At 45.1% G+C, this 24,116-nt stretch overlaps 2 protein-coding genes across 22 annotated transcripts in view; one reads left to right on the top strand and one right to left on the bottom strand.

Annotated features, from left to right (window-relative positions):
* The window catches only part of LOC135913647 (uncharacterized), a 186,325-nt gene extending 179,959 nt beyond the window's left edge, over nt 1-6,366 (bottom strand). For all 3 annotated transcript variants that reach the window (XM_070541112.1, XM_070541114.1, XM_070541113.1), the window contains exons 1-2: nt 6,192-6,366; nt 4,576-4,757 (exon numbers count right to left, since the gene is read on the bottom strand). Coding sequence is in view for 1 of the 3 variants with exons in the window: in XM_070541113.1 (XP_070397214.1) it covers nt 4,576-4,757; nt 6,192-6,208 (199 nt within the window). In the remaining 2 variants the exon portion in view is untranslated. The remainder of the gene's footprint in view (nt 1-4,575; nt 4,758-6,191) is intronic.
* A 6,496-nt stretch (nt 6,367-12,862) lies between these two features.
* The window catches only part of LOC135913673 (uncharacterized), a 163,194-nt gene continuing 151,940 nt past the window's right edge, over nt 12,863-24,116 (top strand). For 14 of the 19 annotated variants that reach the window (XR_011515354.1, XR_011515355.1, XR_011515356.1 and 11 more), the window contains exons 1-3: nt 13,055-13,234; nt 14,587-14,855; nt 17,765-17,868. The gene's annotated coding sequence lies outside the window, so the exon portion shown is untranslated. The other 5 variants (XM_070541120.1, XM_070541121.1, XM_065446253.2 and 2 more) reach the window with 5 other exon arrangements.

A 24,116-nucleotide genomic window follows, 5' to 3' on the forward strand; every position in this document is an offset into this window, starting at 1 on the left:
TTCAGGGACAAAGCATAGTTGTCAACTCCTGGTATACTTAGCGAAAAAACGCACACATAGTAATTATTTATTAGGCGACAAACAGAATCCGACGATTAGTAGCTCGATGAAACTTCTCTGCTTGTAAATGTATCTATATTGCCAAAATATGCGCAATAAAAAAAATTGATTACTCTGTCAGATATAAAAATTACGGCGCACGTATTCCGGCAGCTACTAGCTATTCGACAAATTCCTATGCCTTCGAATAGATAACAAGCCTGCTGGCAGCCAGCGTGGCAAGCACAATGAAATTTGGTGCATTGATTGAATCAGTGATGCGCCGGTCCGTATTTTAAATGCTCAAATCCGGCCAAACAGAATTCATCTAGTGGCTTCGCGCAGTTAAAGGAAGATTCTGCGCGAGCATAGGAAAGAAGTCAACACGTGGACACTATGGGCACGAAACACAGATGAGATATGGAATGGCTATGGGCGATCATCCATGCGCATGGAGTGTATAAAAAAAATATGTGCCGAAAATCGTGTATGCGCAGTGACAGGAAACAGAAGCAGGCTTCGTGAAATACGAAAACTGAAATTTTTGTCTGACGTGCGAAAAGGCAACCCTAATGTACGAATGCATAACTACACTAAACGAAACTGAGTGAAAAACACCAGAATGTAAGCAGAAATGCCGGAAAATATATAGAAGGGAAAAATATTCCGCATAACTAAAAAAATCTGAAACTAGAAACGAATTTTCAAAAGAAGAGTTTGTATTAAAGAAACACGTAACATGCTGTCAGGAAGACGAAGAATAAGGACTTGAACAACGTCAAGGGAGCAGCGAATGCACTAAGATGCAGCAATCACTTGTGTAGATTAGGTATTGAACGTAGCGACGAACAAGCAAGGAGCTGGATAAAAGCAATATGAGTTTAGGGAAGGCGCACAAGGGATAAGTTTAAAGAAGGTAACATTCGTTACATCAACCGGCAGGCTAGTGGCAAGCTGGATACATAGCTCGAAATTCAAAGGCAGCTGAATGACGAAGTTGCTCCCGTGTGCGCCCTGACCGAAACGCATCTACGACACTTGAAGCAGCCGCCTGGTAATGGCAATTTTATCCCGGATGGGTGCAACAGAATGTGCGTATTGAGAAGAGATGGAGGTCCAGGCATGCGAATTAAGCGAAGTATAAAGTGGCAGAGGGCAATAAACCTAGGTGAGGAGCCGTTAGAATTTAGATGCACGTGCGAAGGAGGAAGACGTGCTTGGAAGTGACTTACCTATATAGATGATGAGCAAAACGTGAACAAGGTAAATGCAGGCTCCAACGTTTCGACAATTGAACTTGTCTTCTTCAAGGCGACATATGCTGGCATAACATAGCGGCATGACGGCATAGCATATGCCGGCATAACGGCATAGCATATGCCGACATAAGCATATGTCGCCTCGAAGAGGACAAGTCCACTTGTCGAAACGTTGGCTCCTGCATTCACCTTGTTCACGTTTTGCTCATCGTCTTGAATTTCCATCTCCCGCATTCCGCATCTTTTCTCTGGTTACCTATGTAAAGGTATTTATATCCTCAATGAAATAAACGATTGATTGATTGATTGATTGATTGATTGATTGATTGATTGATTGATTGATTGATTGATTGATTGATTGATTGATTGTATTAGAAGCGATAATAATGGGTACAGGAAATTGGGCGAGGTGATATTAGTGGGAGGTATGAATGCACACATTGTGGTTCTGTAACGGATATATTGGTTACAAGGGTTCTTACGCGCTCTATCTATGCGATGAACACAACCTTACAGCAGGTAAAGGGGAAGAATATGTGTTGTGAACAGGTAACATAGCTATAGGCAAACATGCAACCATGTATCAACTATGCCTTATTGTGAATTCCACTGATCGATCTGGAGCCCGCTTTTTTGCTCTGTAGCAATGAAATAGAAATCGACTGGTGGATCTAGAGCAAGTTTTCGTTTACCACGGATCGATTGTTATCGACCGGCTTCGCGACGGAGCGCTCCTCATTTATCCGCCGAGCAGAGACAGATTCTACCGGCACTCCGACGACACGTTGGTTTCACTTCCGGATTGGTCTGGTGGTTTGGCTGTTTTCAACTCATCTTGAAGCATTGTTTGGTAACCTAACTGTTTCCATTGGACCAGTAATAAAGGGGCAACATTTTACAATGTGTGAATAAACCTCTGAACGTACATGGGACACATATTTCTCGAAATATGAAACACATCACAACTCACAGTTTCTGTACCTACAAGCCTACTGGGGCACTTTACAGAACTAGTTTGCTTCCGTAAGCGAAACATCTTATTTCGGTTGACAACTCACTTGACAAAACACTGAAAAAAGTTGCTAAGGCGGCACAACAATGGTTTGCTTTGCCGTTGAAGAATTAAGTACACGTTTTGCAGATTTTTTTAATCAATCAGGGAAGAAACTGTGTGGAATCTAAAGTGCTGTTATAGTGGCTTTCTAACAAATCCAGCCTATTGCATTTAAACGAGTACAAAATAGCTGACAACGACCATGACAACGACAAATAAATGACAACGACCATGAGCCTGCTTTACAGCTTGACAACGAACATATTGACAACGTTGGTGCAGAAATTTATGCATAACATCCATAGATGTCGTAGTATTCAAAATCACCGAAAACGTGAAAGAGAGAAAGTGTGTCAGCAAGAATCTCGCAATTACTGCTCACAAAAAATACGTGTGCAGTCAAAGGGCCGTCGGATTGAAGTCCTTATTTTTACAAGCCTCTTCAACAGTTCCCTAAAGTCTAGTACGTTTACTAGCGTTTGCAAGGTACGATAAATAGTTCTCGTTCACCTATAGGGTCTGGAAGTGCAATTACTAAATACCAGCCCATATTTATCCTCTGCGCTGCGTCAAAAGTCCTTCTATCTGAGTTGCATTCTCTGCTTTCTGTATATGCTAAGAACATTTTAATGAATGAGCAGCATGGGCTTTCCAGCGAGGCGCTCCACGACAACGAACTAGTCACTTTATGACCCGTGCTTTGAGTGCGGCACCCAATAAGGGACAATTACACGCATTTTGATTTAACCTAAGCTAAGCGTTCGATGTAGTTTGCCATGATCTCCTTATTACAAAGCTCACGCAAATGGACCTTCCTTCTTCCATCAGTGCCTTCGTATCGAATTACCTAAGCAATAGAACGCGCTTCTATTGGATCGCTAGACAGAGTTCTATTCGCTACGAGGTCACTAGTCGAGCCACATAGGGATCCGTTCATAGCCGTCTTCTCTTCCTACCGTTCATAAATGACATTTCGTGAGTAATATTCGACACTTTTCATTCCTCCTATCTCCTTTTCATTCCTCCCATCTCCTCACCACTCAAAGCTATTTAAAACTCTCAACAGCGTTTAGGGCTGCATTGACCTCCAAAAAGACATTTCTTTTACTCTAAACCTGGCACACAAACAATGAGTTATCCAAAATTCTTTCAAAACTGGGGTATTAAGTTATACCCGGAAAACACACCATGCGCAATTTCCTTACGTCCTTCGGGATGCGGCACTGCCCAGGGTCGATGAAATGAAAGATCTTGGTGTGTACTCAGACAGAACGCAATGATTCTCGTCCCATGCTACAAAATGCGAAACAACGTGACATTGGCGCTGCTAGTATTGTTTGCCGTATATTGCAGAACTTGCCCTCCCATGTTGCCTTTCTGGTGTTTGATTCTACTGTGTGCCTGCGACTCCTAGAGTACACCTCTTCAGTATGGGGCGGAACGCGCAAATCCCATTCTTACCTCACTGAATCCGCCTAAAAAATTTATAGCTATATTCAAGCACCGCTATTGTGACCATATCTCCAGCCGCCTCTCACCTATACTACAAATCACCTCTCTAAAATTAGGATCTAAGAAATCAAATCCTTTGTTCCAGTATGAAGTTGGCCAATACATTATGCATGGCCCAATGCTTCTTAACCGTGTGCAATTTTTGGTATTGCAGAAGAATACCAGGCAACATTCCACATTTTCTGGCCGGCTTTGTTGCTTTACAGTGTCCTACGGCTCGACTCAAAAAACACATGTAATAAGCGTTCTACCTCCATCAAAATATGTGTGTTCATTTCCTGTGTTTTATAGGAATGTAGATAATCCTGTGTGATTAGCTCCTTTTCACGTGGGCCTCCTCATTTTCAGTTTCCCTAAATGTTTATATCTCTCCCATTTCTTAATCTGGACATGTGTTATTTACATTTCATATCGCGGAATAATTAAGGACACCGGAACGAAGGCTGTGTAGCTGTTCTTGGGCCCTATAATAAGCATTGGATTGATTAGTTAATAATAATAATATTAATAATAATATTATAGCAGTAGTAGTAGTAGTAGTAGTAGTAGCAGTAGTAGTAGTAGTAGTAGTAGTAGTAGTAGTAGTAGTGGTAGTAGTAGTAGTAGTAGTAGTAGTAGTAGTAGTAGTAGTAGTAGTAGTAGTAGTAGTAGTAGTAATCCCGCACAGTAGGCTTTCCCATTAGGTTAGTCTGAAGCAGCGAAGTGTCTCACCGCTTTCGAAGCAGTCAACGATCCCGAGGATGATGCTTGAATACTGGCTTCGGCTGGCGCTGAGTACGCAATTCCACGTCAAATAAATTGGTGACCCTCGGTCACCCTCGGTGGTGACCTTCGTTCGGCCAGAGGAGGTAGTGGCCACCTTGGTATGCCCACAGATGTGGCCTCTTCGTGTTCTGCATCCGAATAATACTTCAATTAGTGGACACCACAGTGAAGTTGAGATCAGCACGTGGAAAACTAAAACATATAAATATCATAAAGCTCGAATGCCGATTCACAAGTTAGGGAACGCAATCTATCGAGAGCGTTGACGCCCGCGTGAAACAAATGAAGAAAATGTAACACAATCTACCCTATCTACCACAGAAAGGCCCTGCGGAAGAGGGCTCCAGAAAAAAAGGACAAAAAAAAATTAGAAGGTCGAAAAGTACTCAGCCCGAACGAGGAACGCTGCAGCATAAATGTAAGACCGCAGGCAGACTGACGAGCGTTCCTTTTTATGCAGGCACGGAACACCCGATGCGACCGGGCGCGTGGTCCTCGTGGAACAGTGATGGCTCATAACTTTCTCGAAAAATGGCATACACCCACTGCAAGGTCTAATTTAAGGGTGAGATGGTATTACGAGAAGAAAAATAAAGATAAATGTACAAAAACATAAATGAAATAAAAGAATGCGATGTGCATGTCAACCTTGAAGAAATAACAGAAGAAATGAAAACAAGTATAAAAGGTTAAAAGTTGATACAACGTCCTATCGAAGTCAATGAAAGAGAACGTCTTCCTCGGCGAGTTCGAAGTGAGCGTATGGCGTATGTACAGTGTACATTATTGCGGGGCCCTCGCGGGAACGACATCGCTTGATCGATGTCAGCTGCAGATTGAACCGACTGCCATTTTTTTGTAATCAGTTGTCATCATCATCATCATCATCATCGTCGTCGTCGTTGTCGTCGTCGTCGTTATTATTGTTATCTTTATAATCGTCGTCAGCATCAACATCTTCAACATGCCTCTCAGAACAATATGTAATTCATTACTATCATTCGAACTGATCAGTTCTATCAAATATTTAATGTGAACTACACTCGGGAAACGACGCACGGAAGTTATGAAGTGTTTCTAAGGGCATATGCCCCATAAGGAAAGCAACACTGCTGTGGTCAGATAACGCTGAGAAGGCCTCCCGCCGAGAGACTGACCAAACAAATTAGTCTTCTTTCCATTACGTTGGATCGTCTTGAACCTGGCTCCACCGCCGAGCCGACCGAGTGCAGCGTTTATACGATGCGTCCCCTTTGACGTTATGTTTTTTTTTTGCATCCAAACACACTCCCAGTCTTTGCAGACGCTCTAATCCTTCGCGTGCAATAAGCGCGTTCGCCGTCGATAGCAGGGCAACATGACGATGCCGACAATGGTAATGACACGAACGCGCTTTTAAACTCTGTATATTTCGTATAGCAAAAAAAAGCTATGGGCTCTTAGGTATCCCTACGCGGTTGAATGCGAAATCATGGCGACATCTTCCGGATGACGACTCATTTTACAAAAATAGAAGTAGTATAGTTTCCACGTCGCCTTGTATCATTTCTCGCATGACGTACCTCGGCCTCGTTCGCATACCTGCGTGGACGTCCAATGGAGCTGGGTGCAGATGCTGTCTGAGAAGCCAAAGACAATGGTTCGTCCATCGAAACGCACGACTAAACTCACCGAAATCACCGAAGCGACTGGCAATGGACCAGTGCGGTCAGCGCCTTCGCAGAGGGAGGGGCAGAATTCGAACGCTGGCATGATGAGCGGCATCGAGGCCAGCTATAGAAGACGACGACGAACGCGCGAGCAGTGACACGAGCGCGTCTCTGCGATCACTTGACTTTTTTGTATCATCTGCAGCTAGGACAAGGGCTCCACCGGATTTTCCGCACCATGAGCCATATAACAATTCCGCATTAATAATTTACTCCACCTGAAAAGCTCCTTGCAGCATCCAGGAGGCTACACGCATTCTTAGCCAATAGAAAAGCCGAATGCGCCTCGAGATGTGCTCACCCACGCCACATCGTCTGCTCAGCGTGCGCTTACCAACCCGTTACATGCTGCATTGTTGATGGATTGATGCAAAAAATGTTCGGCACCGTAACCATAAGCAGCATGGATATACATGCGACAGCAGGGCTTCGCTTTACCCGTACGCTTTCCCAGCAGTTACCTTGGAAATTGCTTAGCAAGCAGTACGGGCGAATGCCCTTACAAATATATAATTACGGCCCGGCGTCTGCCCGGCATCTACTTGGAGCTTACTCGCTGGCGTCCAATGCTCACGCAGGATAGTAAATAATGAAGCAGCGAATATTTAGGCTTTTATAGCACTCCGCACGAAATAGCAGGAGCGTTTGGCAAGCCATCGAAGCGCTAGAAAATTCATCCACCTCTAGCTTGTTCGCGATTATGATAAGTCATATTTTTGCGCAAGGGGCACAAATTCTTGAGCTGATAACAGTTATTCTAACATCGCGCAAGTTGTATAAGCTGCTATGGTGTCGAAGACCTGTTCTACTAATAAAAACAATACAGCATGGAGAGGTACACGGCCGTTAGTAGGCCTGCACAGAAATGCCTTCCTTACCTTTCCGTGTCTAGTTCTTGACACTCAAGCAAAACGCTGAGGGTGGTCACACTCTCACCACATCTGGCAGAGGCGGGTGCTTCACCAGAAGGCGAAAAGTACCTGCGTGTACCATACACATGCCCTCTTCTCAGGTGACAGAAGAGAACATCACTTCATCGTGACCTTGTTAGTGATGTCCAACTACCTAAATGTGGTTTAACTACATGGAGCTTATGAATTGTTTCAATGTCCCGGATGTGTTCCAAAAAAGTTGGAAGTATTTTTCTCAAGTCGCACTTCAAGTCTAGGACAGCAACAGGCATTGATGCGCTTAGTTTTTCTTCCTACTAATGTTGCGTTTTCATATGCGAGCATGTTGCCCTCAATGCCTCTATGGCCTGGCACCCAACTTATTAGGACACTCTGTTTAGACCTATATTGTGCAAAGAACTGAATAAAACCAATTGAGAAGAGGTATTTGTTTTCTTTCGTGGTGAGATTGAAGCATTCACGACAGTAAAGGAGCCCCTGAGTAGAACTGCGTTATGTAGTTTTGATTTCCTTATGTGTTTTTCAGCAGACAGCACTGCCTACTCCTCTGATATAAAAATGGTTGTTTCCGAATTACATGCATTCAAATTCTAAAAGGATGGGCCTACTTCTGCATGAGAAACATCAGCATGGGACTTCAATACATTCCGCGTAAAACTATGGGCACTGTTATCCGAACTGAATTTAAAGGAATTGTATACAAATGTGTGCCTGTATAGCAAGTTTTTTTTATTTAGACAAGTGTTATATTTACCTGCTGCCACCGCCATGCTGGCATTGACTTCACTGGAGCCATTATTCAATGTGTAAAGTGCGGAACAAGCATTTCCTCGCTCTAGTTCTTTACACGCACTGACAAAGACTGTCGCACATCTGGTGTGTTGCGAATTAGTGTGCCACATGAGGTATCGTTAAGTTTAGAATAATAAGAAGGACGTCTACAGTTTAATTGCAGCTTCAGAAAGTAATTTATTCCACTGTTGATACAGATACCATCAACGCCGGCTTACGTCGCGTGGGTCAGATGGTCGCTGGGAGCCATTCAGGCGCTGCCTCCTTGCCAGCCACTTCGGTAAAGCTGTTCATCGGCAGGTAGGACAACCGCTTTCGTTCCTATTTAAAGAAAAGGTTCTCTTCACAATAACAGTTACGATTTCTCCCTATTTCTTCTAGAACAGGCAGGATCATGAGTGCGCGACATGCTCCCCTTCAAATGTTCGCAAGTGTCAGATGAATGTTCATGTGAAGTGCATTCAGTACAGCTCGGTAGCCCCCCACAGTTCTCAGAACGGTGGTCATGTCTTTGGGGTTTGAAGGATCGGAGTGGTTTGGGGGCCTGCTGGAATGTACGTCCTGACCCGAACCAACTACCCTCCTTCGATAGTCTCGGAAAGGACCTTCGATTCGAAATTTATATGCCTCGTTTCAATCTACTCGCCATCACGTGTCATCTTAGTCATTCTGATATTGATCGCATTTCGCTCTTTCCAGCACTTCAAGAGCTCAGCCTCACTCACTTTCATGAGATCATAATCAGAGATGACACCACCGATGGTGTTCAGGGTACGGAAAAGAGTCACTATTGCAAGAATGTCGCCAAATTATACTAGATTCTGTATATCTCCAGGCCGTTGCTTATCGCGGAGTTACAAGAGCGCCGTTGGCAAGCATTTTAGCTTGATAATCTGTGCGTAGAGTTCTCATACATTTTGAGGCGCGGGAGGGTGAGATCGCTAACACTGTCAGTTCCGGTTTCTTACTGTGGGCTACATGCTAACGTGGGAAGTTTTAAGCCTCTTGGGTAAATCTTTTAGGTATTTCTTCAGCGTGCCTCCTCGCCTGGCGCCGATCAGGAAGTGCGGCGAATGCGCTAGTCACAAAGGTATTTCTAATTTGGCGGTAATGGCAGCAAGCCACCATGGAGGTCCACAAGTGGACGCTACAGAATGTGTGAAGGCAGGTCCGGTAGATGCCAACTGTTCTTTACTACAATAACCTAGTACATGCAAGTAAGCTTGCTTGTTCGACAGCAGGGTTTTCCTTTCGGCCTGGATAATTGGGAGTAAAAGGAAAGAGAAGCGAGGAAAGGAGATTTGAAAGTAGAGGAGAAACACGAAGGTTCGGGAGGAAGACGGCAAAAGGCGACTGCCAATTTCCCCCGGGAAGGTCAATCCAGGGATGCCTCCTACCTGAAGCGGGAGCAAAAATGGTGTGTGGCCTCCTCTGAGTGGGCCTAAAGTCCCAAACACTTGGCGCCGGCTATACCCCCACGATCATCTTCTTCCTGAACACGCCTACGGCGCGTGCGGCTACATTCAGGAGGTGCCAACCTCCATGTGCTCAGGTCAGTTGCGCCGCACCACACCAAAGGCCTGCTTTCGCAGACGCCCCAGCGAGGTTTAGCTTGTTCAGTGATTTGGCAATACTAAGAGGCGGATTCAGATGTTGAGAAATACTTACCCAAAAACAAACTAAATGCGTCCTCGGTAATGTCCTTTGGAACATCGCTGACTTTATCCGCTAACAAGCCTTTTTCTACCTATTTGTGAAATGCCATAGCTTCCTGAATATGCGTAAAATATAATATTCCGAGGACGTCTAGGGCCCCTGTCGCAAGCCCTTTATTTCGCGGCGAGCTGACGCCCGGAATGTTTTCCGAACAGTTCACGCAGCTTTTCTTTTCGAAACTCCCAAATCGGCAAGTTGCCTTCGTGCTTCCAACACCACACGCGAGTCCTACTTTGAGCGTACAAGACTACGTCGGCGTGCATAAGCTTAGCGTGCGACCGGTTATGGCCGCTGACTGACGGCCTCGTACAACGCGAGCCGAACTTCAACATCTACGCTATATTACTTAAATGATATTGCGCGACGAAAAACGACACGGACATGAGGGAAGACGATACACCAAGCGCAAACTTTCAACTAAGTTTATTGCGCCACTGCATTCGTGGATTTTATACATGGGAGGCAGCGTATACCGCACATGCGCTTACAAGAAAATGAAGTGCCAATTCATGTAACATAGTTACCAGTCATGTGATGCCGCGTGCAAGAAACTTATTTTTCTATGAGAGCCAGAGACGGCAAGCTAACACAATTATCACCCAATTTCGCGATCATCTCCACTCGAGATATTTCACGGATGAGCTGCGTGCTGTCACGGGAAACAACCGTGCATTGATCCTCAAGAGGTTTGCATCCATGATCGCGACAGTGGATCGCCAAGAAACCACCAAAGCCGTTTTTTACAATGTTGCTGTGTTCGCGGAGCCGATCATTGAGGCAACGCCCAGTTTGTCCGATATATTTCTTCCCACATGAAAGCGGGAGGTTGTACACCACCTGGTGGACACACTCGACAAACTTTTTGCGGTGATGCTTTCTGCAGAATTCGGAAGGGACGGCATTTGGATCCGTCAGCCTGCCAAGCCTGCCGAGCTTGTGGGGAGCAGAAAAAGCAGCTCTTACATTTGCCGTATTTTCCGAACAGTTCTAAAAGACATTACAGGTGTTGGTCGTGTGAGCCGCGAGCCAAAAACCCACTTCTGCCGTATACGTCCGCACATTCTAAGCTTGGTAAGCGGGCCATTATCAGTTTGTGCTTCAAGAATGCCCTTAGCAAGTCTTGCTGTCATGTAGTGGACGTAAGCTTTGAAAAGCAAACTCTACGTTTGTCCTCGGCTGGATATCCTAGGGGTACTAGTGTCTGTCGCGGAACGCATTTTAAGAGAAGCGCGATCCAGCACGCAGAAGTCAGTTACCGATGCCCCTCCTGGCATACGCCCTAAAGTCAGTGTCATACCTTACATGCACGGGATATCCCATAACTTGAAAAAGATGGCCCAAAGGGTGAATGTAAAAGTTTTTTCTGCTGCAAACAAGCTCGGCAGGCTTTGCAGGCTGCCGTATCCAAATGCCGTCCCTTCCGATAAGTGCAGAAAGCATCACCACAAAAAGTTTGTCGAGTGTGTCCATCGGGTGGTGTACAACCTCCCGCTTTCATGCGAGAAGAAGCATATCGGAGAAACTGGCGTTGCCTCAATGGTCGGCTCTGCAAACACAGCAACATTGTAAAAAACGGCTTTGGTGGTTTCTTGGTGACCCACTGTCGCGATCATGGATGCCAACCTCTTGAGGATCAATGCACGGTTGTTTCCCGTGGCAGCACGCAGCTCATCCGTGAAATATCTCGAGTGGAGATGATCGCGAAATTGGGTGATAATTGTGTTAGCTTGCCGTCTCTGGCTCTCATAGAAAAATAAGTTTCTTGCACGCGGCATCACATGACTGGTAACTATGTTACATGAATTGGCACTTCATTTTCTTGTAAGCGCATGTGCGGTATACGCTGCCTCCCATGTATAAAATCCACGAATGCAGTGGCGCAATAAACTTAGTTGAAAGTTTGCGCTTGGTGTGTCGTCTTCCCTCACGTCCGTGTCGTTTTTTTGTCGCGCAATATCATTTAAGTAATGGATTACCAACTTGCCCGGACTGCTGCTCTCACTACGCTGTATGTGCGGGCGTATGTTACCGGGGTCACGGCGGTGCATCAAAACCGCTGGTGATGAAGCCTGCGTAGACGAAACCGCGTCGATAGTCATAGTGGCGAAAGAGATGTGACGTCGGCTATGAAGGTCCTGTGCCGCGCCCACGAAATAATACGGTGTGTGGAGCTACGCTGGTGTAATTAAAGGCAGTATTCTTTGGCTAGGCTGCCACTTTCCTAGAGCTTACTAATTTAGCCAGCTCAGTGATGTCCACCTATAGCTACCAATCATCGACTATTACATTATTATAACAATTATATGTGCTTAATTAACCAATTCTGTACATATTATGCAGCCGTATTGTGTCGACTGAGATGAAACGGCGTCACAACAGGTGTTTCTGCCACACATTAGATTCTCTTTGCATAATTTTTATTTTTTATTTTGTATTTTTTTGCTATGACCTTGACGCGCCGCGCCGATGGCGACGCAACCAGTTTTAACTTTTTCCTAACGCTACCGATCAATGTTGCTCACACAGGCATCAGCGCGCCACGCTGTGGTGTGGGGTTCGAATCCCGGTCAGAACTACTTTTTATTCTAACGCTACCAATCAGCTATTGTTACGCTATTATGACTATTACATGTGTTAAGTGGACCAATTATGCATTTATTATGCATTTACGAGGCCTCATTGGACGCACTGAATTTGCTGGGGCACTCCCCAAAGAATGCTGACGAATGAAAACGCTGCGGCAGGCAACATAACGCGCACACGTTTCAAAACGCACTCGGTCTTCAGTCAAGGCCCAACACAAATCAAAAACGTGTATAAAACATTTTAAAACACGTGAAGCCATACGCACTGAAATTGTTCCTCCGCCGCGTGATGCGTGTGGCTAAAAAAATATGAAGAATCTTAGAGCCTAATCGATTTCTCCGGCTATGAACTAATTGCTATGGAAACAGCAAGCTCTCAGAGCTGATGGCGCCCTTTTACTTCGATAGCAATTATATGCACACTGGGCGTCCATTCTGCGAGCAACTTATTTCTGAAAATCAACAATTAGCAGAACGTGAAATTTTTTTTTCATTTTGCACAACTTACTACAATTGCGGCACGGTGCTCAGCCAGTAATTTTAACAGAATCCTCTAAGGGCGCACACAACGGTCCTTGGCGTCATTATCAACATCATCGCCATCGTTATCGTGGAAAGGAGCAGCACTGTGCTATGACTGTGCGCTCTCGCGTCTCGTACGACGGTCTCGTGCAACGATGCTCAGAACCAGCCGCTTCCACGTAAGCACGCCTCTGTTATTTTTCTCTTCTTAGCCCTTGGGAATCTATTCGCTGTCTGTTTGTCGGTTACCGGTGAACCAGCGGTCGAGCCAGCGGGCGAACCAGCGGCATTCTAGTTCAGCAAGGGGCTGACGCGAAGCAAGCGTTGGTATTTCCTTGCGTTGAGCGTTTTGCGCCGCTTCAGCGTTCAGGTGGGTGCGCTGTAGTTACGGTCACTCGCTCTTCAACTATTGGCATATGTTGCTCAGATGTAAGCTTTACCACCGTGGGGATGCAAATGATTTAGGGCGAAGCTGTTAAGGGCTACTTACTCCAGGATCGAGCGCGTGTGTCGAAATGCCAGCCTTCACCTCCGGCGTCAGACGCCAGCCGCGCTTTCATCTCCAGTTTCTCGGCCATGCTCTGTGGCTCTCAGTTCAATATAGGTAACTTGGAAAAAATTTACCTGAATTGGCCACTAAAACGACTCAATCATTAGGGAGAGTTTCATTTGCTTGCCATTATTAGGTCACAGTGAAGTTATAAACGTTTCGCAATTCCCGTCCGCTGTCAATACCTGGTCGTCTACGGAGGGAGTATTGTCAAAAAGATGGGTGTAACTCTTGTTTTACGAAAACTGTCCCGCAAAATTCTATGACAATTTGCGGTTAAGGTGACTGCAACATTACGCCGAGGTTCATATACCTTTCATACTTACGTAGTGCACATTGTAATTTCAAATATTGTGAAATTCCTGTTTACCATGCGGCGGCACTTGCAAACGTCACAACTTCATAAAAGAATAAGAATAAATGACTCCAGAGTGGAAAGATGCATGCCTTATACGCGTTCTTTACTAATAGTTATATATATATATATATATGTGTAGATATAATGGTCTGCCTAGTCTGAGGCTACTAGACGCGTTCGGCGTTGACCCCCCCCCCCCCCCCCCCAGGGAACATTGCTGTGTGAAGGCACTATGAAATTGGAACGTTGGCGTTGGAAGCAACTTTCATCTCTCGAAGAGCCGGTTCTTTTATTCTTTCTTTTTCCTTTCTTTTTGTGGTCGCTAGACTTGCCGCCGTATTCAGAAATGCATCTTAACTTGAAGCCCAAGCATGATTTAAATGACGCCTTTCGTGAACGCGCTAGACGAAACGCAATACGCGTCTTGGGCGCGTTCGCACCAGGCGGCGTTTATATTGGATCCAAGCATGGGCTTCACGGCAAGATGCATTTCTGAATACGGGGGTTATTCTTTTGTTTCAAGCACGGTGCTTGGTGTTCGCGGTGAACTAGTTGTTCCATCGTCGGCCTACGAAGGACATGTTAATGTAGGCGCCACGAAAACTTAGGCGTTGCCTGCACGCTGGCATTATGTACCCTGCTTTTTTTATTTTTTGTTGCCCTACCTGGCGTGATATCGAGGTATAGCGTTTGAAAACAAGCCCTTTCGCCCGGAGGGACGCTGATGTGGTTCTTCAGGACTTATTTAGGTAGCTGCACGCTGAATGAAAACGTTCTTCTCGGTGGCCGCCTTCACCTTCGTGTCTGTCTCCAGGACGCGTCCCAGCGTGTCCAGCGTGCCCGGCGTGGCGTTTGTGGAGTCCACGCCGAGATCACATTTTCGCGACGGAGATGGACCATCCAGAACGTACTACGATGCCTTCACGATTCCTGAGGAACCGCTTTGCTGCTGCTGACGCCGGATTCTGACAGGACGCTACTAGCGTTCGCGTCAGCGCCACGTCTTGCTGAGCAACGCGTTCCGTCGCCATTACGAGGGCATCTTGGCGACGAGGAATCGTTTTGCATCGTGGCCACATGTGAGTGAGTACGCCTGGCTTTCCTCTTCACTGCCGCCCCTACTTGTGCTACAGTCTTCCTTTGCATTATTTCTTAATTTCTGCCTGCATTGACGCTATCGCTGCGTCATTTCCTAGCCTGCCTGCATCGACGCCACACCGGGCTTAGCCAGTGCGAGAGGTCCACGGCAGAAGAATAGCAGTGGAACGGACAGATGCACCCTCCCTCTCCCATTATATTCCTCATGTTACGCTAAACGTAAAGCTGCTACGAACGATGTCATGTACTGAATCAGTCTTGTTAACCGAGATTCGTCCACCAAAACTTTGGCGGCAAAAAGCGTATTATTTCTTTGCTCCTACGTTGAGACAGTTTCCGCATCGCTTAACGGTGCATGGGGAAGCCTATTGAATTCTGCAACGGGGAACCGCAGAAAATCATGCTGCAAGGTGTTTCAACAAAGCAAAATCAGTCCATACATTTTTATTTTTCAGATTACATAAAGCTTGACAAGCCGGCCACCGGTGAGCGCAATCTTGGTATCTTTAAGCCGCTGTAAGCCGCAGAGCCTGCAGGGAATGTATCATTTGCATTCGTAGCTTCAGCAATACAAAAAAATGGGCCATGATTTTGTAGCGATGTCATCGGCTCAATTCTATGCCGTTTTTATTATCCATCGGTCCCTGCCCATCCATCCGATTGGTAAAGTGGGCGGAGCGTCACTTTGAGCACTGATGTGGCGCGAACAGCGCGAAACGGAATGGCGTCGCAAAAGGCATCGCTACAAAATCATGGTTTCTGCGTTCCTGCGTTACGAACTCACCAACTTCCCAGCAAGAGGCATGGGTCCAGTAAGGTAACATATATATTATTTGGGAGCTAAAACAGAAATACAAAAGAAAAGTGCTCCGGCCTGTACCCCAGTAAGGTAACAGTGGGAACGCGTAGATTTCGAGGCCTTTGCGCTGGCGTTGTTTCCCATCGCTACGCTGATGTCGGACATTGTTTGCTGAATTGCGCCTTACGTTATCTTTTGGCTTTTCCGCTTCTTCGGAGTTCTGCCTACGCATCTCTGGTGCTCTCGTCTCACCAGCACTGTTTTATATCGGAAGATTACCCGTAAATGCTTTCATGTGAGCGCGTTGCTTGGCATGATTGATGCGTTTGTGATTGAATTCTTTGTTTCGGTGCAATGCATGCGCTGTTCTCGAGACGCCAGACCACCGTCACCAAGCAAACACGGTAGAATATCCAAAGAAGACTTCAGTTTAATCATGACCGCCATTTAAGGTTCGTCGTGGTTAACAGGAAGAACCTTATGTAGTGCATGGTAAATTTAGGCCATGGGCTGGCGTTCCATGCGGGCTTTGCTGTGGAACACTGGCAAAGCCCCTAATAATGGCGATAAGCGTAGGTGACGCCTTGGAATCTGAATGGTCATGAGCCAAGCGTGCTAGGTTTCATCCATTACTCAAAGGAGCACGCTTGAAGCGCAGTGCTACACGCTCGGTTACAGTAAAACCATCTGTTCATTTTTGCATGCCTGTTAGTGTAACGACAGGCGCCACTGAGAGTCTCCGCGAACCAACTAATCACTTCAACAAGAGTCACTTGAACAAGAGTCACCGAACAGATTCAGGGTAGGCCGACTTGCCGATGGTAGTTGTGCGACGTCAAGATCTCTGCCTAGTTTCTAAATTGAAGCTTTATATTTTGCCGCAATTCGGGTTTGGCCTGAGTGCTTAATTCTGGGTGCTGTTGGGTTGATCGCTGTATAGGCGTGTATGTCGAAATATTATCATTGGCATCACCATCATCCGCCTTTTTATGTCCACTAGAGGACGAAGGCCTCTCCCTGCAATTCCTGATTACTCCTGCCCTCCGCCAACCGATCCCAACATTTACCTGCACACTTCTATATTTATTCAACCCACCTAGCTTCTCCAAAGCCAAGCATGCAGCCAGAACGGGCTTTAAATTCAGATTCTATCATATTAATTATCACTGTAGAAATTGTCTATGTTAAAGAGGCCCCTCACATCTATGATTATTGTCCCTTTATTTATCAGTTGTTGTTAACGGCTGCTAAGTCTGCTTCAACACGATGGGCATTTATTCGGCATTGCTTTGCAGTTGATGCTCTAAGAATTAGACCATGTGAGCAATAATTCTTTGTCTCATTATTATTGATGGTCTCAACGCACGAATGTCTTTTTGTCGGCTTTCTTTATAAATGAGAATGTTAAGAAAGCTGTACCGTAAAGGCTAAGGTAGACATCCCAAACACAGCAAAGCAACGACTCCTTACGTGATTTCTTGGAGATGCGAACCACGTGGTGCCATGAAAATCACTTACTAGATAACTAGAGCGATTGACATTCCACAAAAAGCAACGCCAAGATGAAGCCATGAAGGCTCTGGCCATTCTACAAGCAAGGACATCGTTCGCCATCGTCTACATACCTAAAAAATGATTATGTGCGGAAGAACTAAACAGCATATTTCAACAAATATATTGTAAGCAATTGTATCCACGATTAAAGTAGCAGAAGCTTTAAAAAAAGTAACTTCGAACGATAAAGGTTGCACAAAAAGCGGCACAAATTATCCGAACTCTGCGTAACACGTAATAGCACATTAGAGATATATTTTGCTCTGTGCACAATCCTTTCGCTTATGCTTTCTAAACTACCTGTAGAAAAAGAGTTTTATAAGTGTGGGTGCTTAACTTGTACCCAAACTACCGCAGTGACTGCTGAAACCAGCTGAAGTTCCTATGTGTTCTTACACCTTTTCTTTTTCTGATTGTGTATTGTGCGAGTTCCGGGCTCAATGAATTACATCGACTGCAACAAACCAATGTGCGTTAAAAGGAAGCAAGAAAAAACCCAGGCGTAACGCATTCATCTGCTCTTCTTTTTTCTTATGCACAGTGCACGAAACAGTGTGGCTCCCGCTAATGTGCCCTGTGTGACGTCGAGTTCAACAAAGCACCGGAGAAGCATCTACACAGAAGTATTCGCCACATAAACTGCAGGTACGAACATGGCTTATTACGCCGACCGCACAAATTATCGTCGCTTCCTCGATTTCTTTAGAATACCAGTCAGGTTGACTTTGTTGACGTATAGCTTTCCATTCAGTCATTTTATTTTATATAAGACAACCGGTACAAATACTATACACGTAGACTTCATCCTTGCTGCCTCATGTGTTGCACCTTTGGTTGTAGAATTTGTTCTAAAACAATTACTCATGATATGCAAAGCTTAATGTGACATTTTTCATACGCAACGGGTAGTTCTCCCTCGACTGTTTAGAGCCATGGAGCACTTCAGTGCTGCAAATGTGCGTTTAGCCACTAGAGCCCTTTGAAAATAATTTTTTTCATTTTCATATAGCTCGACGCAGTGCCTGTTTTGAACATTGTTCCATTTAAAGGAGGGTAGGATGTATCCGTTCTTAAGAATAAAAGTCGTTGACCAAGTGAAATTATTTTCGGTGAAGTCGTATGCTCATGTGCAGTCGCACATTTTCGGCACTCACTTAGTTACTGTTTTGCTAAATCCATTGTAGTCCCAAATCGCGGGATGATGCGCTCTGTTCCACCTTTCCTGCTGCAACGACAATGCGTCCGCTGAAAGACAAAGGAAAAGACACAGGAAATTGGGCTCGCGCGAGTTTTTGTATTATATTATTGTTGCTGTTATTATTACTATTATTATTATTATTACTATTGGGTTTAAGGTGCGAAAACAAGGGACTTATTGCGAGGCACGCCGTAGTGGAGGAATACCGATTTATTTTGACGACTTAGGGTTCTTCAATGTGGATCTGAATCGTAGTGGACAGGCGTTTTTCTACACTTCGCCCCCATGAAATATCAGCTACCACGGCCAAAGTTGAACATCGCCTTAGCAATTTATCACTGAATACGTGAAGGCGCGTTACAAATTGCCAATCGGACTTCAGTATCTGCATGTAAATTAATGGCATATTCAACAATTTGACTTGGTTTAATTGCATGGAATATAGGCCAGTAATTAAATGATAGTTTTGAGTGTCACCTTCCTTGCGCTAGACAACCACGTTCTCTGCTTTCCAGTCGGATGGCAGAATATAGAACTCGTCAAATGCTGGGACGTAATCCCTTCCCGAAAGGCAGTCGGATCAGCCGTGGTACTTGCTAAAAAATAGTTGCGTTAGTCTAATCCACATGCTGCACCGGCGTAGTCGATTTGATGGCGCGCTAAGTCAGAGGAGACGAGATCAAATCCGGCCGCGACTTCTGCATTTCGATTAGCGCGAAATGCAAAAGAGCACCCGTGCACCATCTAATGAGCATACGTTAAAATACCCCAAGAGCTTAAAATAATTCCGGAGTCCTCATTTAGGGTGTGCCGCATAATTATATCATGGTTTCACACCGTAAACCCATCATCATCATCATCAGCCTGGTTACGCCCACTGCAGGGCAAAGGCCTCTCTCATACTTCTCCAACAACCCCGGTCATGTACTAATTGTTGCCATGCTGTCCCTGCAAACTTCTTAATCTCATCCGCCCACCTAACTTTCTGCCGCCCCCCTGCTACGCTTCCCTTCCCTTGGGATCCAGTCCGTAACCCTTAATGACCATCGGTTATCCTCCCTCCTCATTACATGTCCTGCCCATGCCCATTTCTTTTTCTTGATTTCAACTAAGATGTCATTCACTCGCGTTTGTTCCCTCACCCACTCTGCTCTTTTCTTATCCCTTAACGTTACACCTATCATTCTTCTTTCCGTAGCTCGTGGCGTCGTCCTCAATTTGAGTAGAACCCTTTTCGTAAGCCTCCAGGTTTCTGCCCCGTAGGTGAGTACTGGTAAGACGCAGCTATTATACACTTTCCTCTTGAGGAATAATGGCAACCTGCTGTTCATGATCTGAGAATGCCTGCCAAACGCACCCCAGCCCATTCTTATTCTTCTGATTATTTCTGTCTCATGATCCGGATCTGCCGTCACTACCTGCCCTAAGTAGATGTATTCCCTTACTACTTCCAGGGCCTCGCTGCCTATTGTAAATTGCTGTTCTCTTCCGAGACTGTTAAACATTACTTTAATTTTCTGCAGATTAATTTTTAAACCCACTCTTCTGCTTTGCCTCTCCAGGTCAGTGAGCATGCATTGCAATTGGTCCCCTGAGTTGCTAAGCAAGGCAATATCATCAGCGAATCGCAAGTTACTAAGGTATTCTCCATTAACTTTTATCCCCAATTCTTCCCAATCCAGGTCTCTGAATACCTCCTGTAAACACGCTGTGAATAGCATTGGAGAAATCGTATCTCCCTGTCTGACGCCTTTCTTTATTGGGATTTTGTTGCTTTCTTTATGGAGGACTACGGCGGCTGTGGAGCCGCTATAGATATCTTACAGTATTTTCACATATGGCTCATCTACACCCTGATTCCGTAATGCCTCCATGACTGCTGAGGTTTCGAGAGAATCAAACGCTTTCTCGTAATCAATGAAAGCTATATATAAGGGTTGGTTATATTCCGCACATTTCTCTATCACCTGATTGATAGTGTGAATATGATCTATTGTTGAGTAGCCTTTACGGAATCCTGCCTGGTCCTTTGATTGACAGAAGTCTAAGGTGTTTGTGACTCTATTTGCGATTACCTTAGTAAATACTTTGTAGGCAACGCACAGTAAGCTGATCGGTCTATAATTTTTCATGTCTTTGGCGTCCCCTTTCTTATGGATTAGGATAATGTTAGCGTTCTTCCATGATTCCGGTACGCTCGAGGTCATGAGGCATTGCGTATACAGCGTGGCCAGTTTCTCTAGAACAATCTGCCCACCATCCTTCAACAAATCTGATGTTACCTGATCCTCCCCAGCTGCCTTCCCCCTTTGCATATCTCCTAAGGCTTTCTTTACTTCTTCCGGCGTTACCTTTGGAATTTCGAATTCCTCTAGACTATTTTCTCTTCCATTATCGTCGTGGGTGCCACTAGTACTGTATAAATCTCTATGAATCTCATCCATATTAGTTATGATATTGCCGGCTTTGTCTCTTAACGCATACGTCTGATTCTTGCCAATTCCTAGTTTCTTCTTCGCTGTTTTCAGGCTTCCTCCGTTCCTGAGAGCATGTTCAATTCTATCCATATTATACTTCCTGATGTCAGCTGTCTTACGCTTGTTGATTAACTTCGAAAGTTCTGCCAGTTCTATTCTAGCTGTAGGGTTAGAGGCTTTCATACATTGGCGTTTCTGGATCAGATCTTTCGTCTCCTGTGACAGTTTACTGGTATCCTGCCTAACGGAGTTGTCACCGACTTCCACTGCACACTCCCTAATGATGCCCACAAGATTGTCGTTCATTGCTTCAACACTAAGGTCCTCTTCCTGAGTTAAAGCCGAGTACCTGTTCTGTAGCTTGATCTGGAATTCCTGTATTTTCCCTCTTACCGCTAACTGATTGATCGGCTTCTTATGTACCAGTTTCTTCCGTTCCCTTCTCAGGTGTAGGCTAATTCGAGTTCTTACCATCCTGTGGTCACTGCAGCGCACCTTGCCGAGCACGTCCACATCGTGTAAGATGCCGGGGTTAGCGCAGAGTATGAAGTCTATTTCATTTCTAGTCTCGCCGTTCGGGCTTCTCCACGTCCACTTTCGTCTATCCCGCTTGCGGAAGAAGGTATTCATTATCCTCATATTATTCTGTTCCGCAAACTCTACTGATAACTCTCCCCTGCTATTCCTAGTGCTTATGCCATATTCCCCCACTGCTTTGTCTCCAGCCTGCTTCTTGCCTACCTTGGCATTAAAGTCGCCCATTAGTATAGTGTATTTGGTTTTCACTCTACCCACCACCGATTCCACGTCTTCATAGAAGCTTTCGACTACCTGGTCATCATGACTGGATGTAGGGGCGTAGACCTGTAAAATCTTCATTTTGTACCTCTTATTAAGTTTCACAACAAGACCTGCCACCCTCTCGTTAATACTATAGAATTCCTGTATGTTACCAGCTATATTCTTATGAATCAGGAATCCAACTCCTAGTTCTCTTCTCTCCGCTAAGCCCCGGTAGCACACGACGTGCCCACTTTTTAGCACTGTATATGCTTCTTTTGTCCTCCTAACTTCACTGAGCCCTATTATATCCCATTTACTGCCCTCTAATTCCTCCAATAGCACTGCTAGACTTGCTTCACTAGATAACGTTCTAGCGTTAAACGTTGCCAGGTTCATATTCCAATGGCGGCCTCTCCGGAGCCAGTGATTCTTAGCACCCTCTGCTGCGTCGCAGGTCTGACCGCCGCCGCGGTCAGTTGCTGCGCAGCTGCTGGGGACTGATGGCCGGGGTTTGATTGTTGTTGTTCATATAGGATGTTGTGGCCAAGTACTGCACCAGGGTGGCCAATCCTGCTCTGGTGAGGGAATGCGTTACCGGTTCTGGTCACCGGGATCAGGCCACACTCCAGGCCTGTTTGTGCAATTTTATCAACACGCGGATGTTTTTTTTAATCCGGTGGAAAATTTCCGGCACCGGGATTCGAACCACGGACCTCTTGCACGCGAGGCGGGTGTTCTACCTCTACGCCACCGCTGCACGTATTCGAGCACAGTTGCACACAGCAATGTGCAACTGTCGTGTTTACACCAGCAGTGCAAAGATGAAATGGTTGTCCTGTATTTCTGAGATTGCATAGATATATATGTTTTTCATTTATTTAACTCAAACAAGCAATAATTGCATTACTGAGAACGTTTTGACGATCACGAAATCTGCCACTTGTTGTTGTAGCTCCAGCTGCTTATGATCATGCTGCATGACGACATTAGGGAAGCGAAATCGAGTGGCATTTTACTGCTTTTGACCAAAGAGCGTAAATTCGCTGCTGCATAGAGTGCAATAATGTTTGTCTCACGTGTTCACAGGAGCCTCGTCAACAGATCGGCAATGTTTGCTTACTATGTCTTAACAGTGTTTTGGGGCCCCTTTAACTATCACCAGGTGTGCTAGATTTCTGGAGTCCCCCACTATGGTCTGCCTCATTATCACACACTGGTTTTGGCACATAAAACCACTGAATTTTGAACTGTAATACACTTAACCCACATTGAAAATACAGGGATACACATTCCTCTCCTAATATCACTGCCTGCTTGTGAAAAGTCAATCATGTGTTTCTAGCAGGAACATTTACATCTGCAAGATTCATCTTGGTCATCATCATCATCATGAACCTAATTTTTGTCCCCTGCAGGATGAGGGTTTCTCTCAGTGATCTCCAATTACCGCTGTGTTGCATCAACTGATCCTATCGCATGCCTGCAGTTTTCCTAATTTTCTCAAACCACCTAGTTGTTGGCCATCCTCAACTGGCCGCTTCCGTTCCCTTGGCACCCCTTCTGTAACTCTAATAGCCACCCTACGCCTTCTGCCCTATGCATTATGCACATGACCTGCTCTTTTATCTCTGCTAGAAAACTACCTGCCCCTGTTTGCTTTTTAATCCACACTACCAATTTACTCACTCGAAACAGACAACAAAAAATAGAAATTAAACAGTTCTAGAAGTATATATGGTGCCAAGATGCACTTTTTTTACAGAAATTCCCAGATAAACATGGTAGTACTGTTGTTTAATAACTTATAATCTCGTGGACAAAGTTTGGAAAATGGGGGGAAGGTGGGAGATGGAAATTCAAAATGATGAGCAAAACGAGAATCTATTTGCTATGCTAAATTTCAAGCTATAGGCAACAATACTTCGTTTGGTTGCTTAGCGTTTTTTTCCCCCTTTCTTTCCGTCACTCTAACGCTGCGAGCCCAGTACTGCTGCCAAGTCACGAATGGCTTGTGTGTTATCAGCGTGACACAGCATTCTTGACAGGAAAGCAGCGAGCGACGAGCTTTCAAGAAAGGAAATGCAAGCAAGGCAGATGACGACTGTTGTGGGACAAGATAAGCCCCAAAGGGTGTAAGTTTCTCTAAGAGTGTATTTGTCATAGCTGTCATTGAGAAAATTAGTGAACGTCCCTTCAAAATTCATTAATTTATTTACGGATACAAAATCATAGCTGGTGGACACTTAAAGGAGCTTTGAAAGAAAACCCAAAAATAAAACAGGCACAAATTTTACATCAGTACAAAGTGATACCAAGTGTGGTGGCTTTTTAACAATGAGCATGTACCCTGTGCCACAGCATGGCATCATCAGATTATTCCAATAAATTATTGTACAAAGAAAGAAATTAGTGCTCAAAACACTTCATTCGGCACA

The sequence above is a fragment of the Dermacentor albipictus genome, chromosome 6 (assembly GCF_038994185.2).
Source record: "Dermacentor albipictus isolate Rhodes 1998 colony chromosome 6, USDA_Dalb.pri_finalv2, whole genome shotgun sequence".
Lineage (NCBI taxonomy): Eukaryota > Metazoa > Arthropoda > Arachnida > Ixodida > Ixodidae > Dermacentor > Dermacentor albipictus.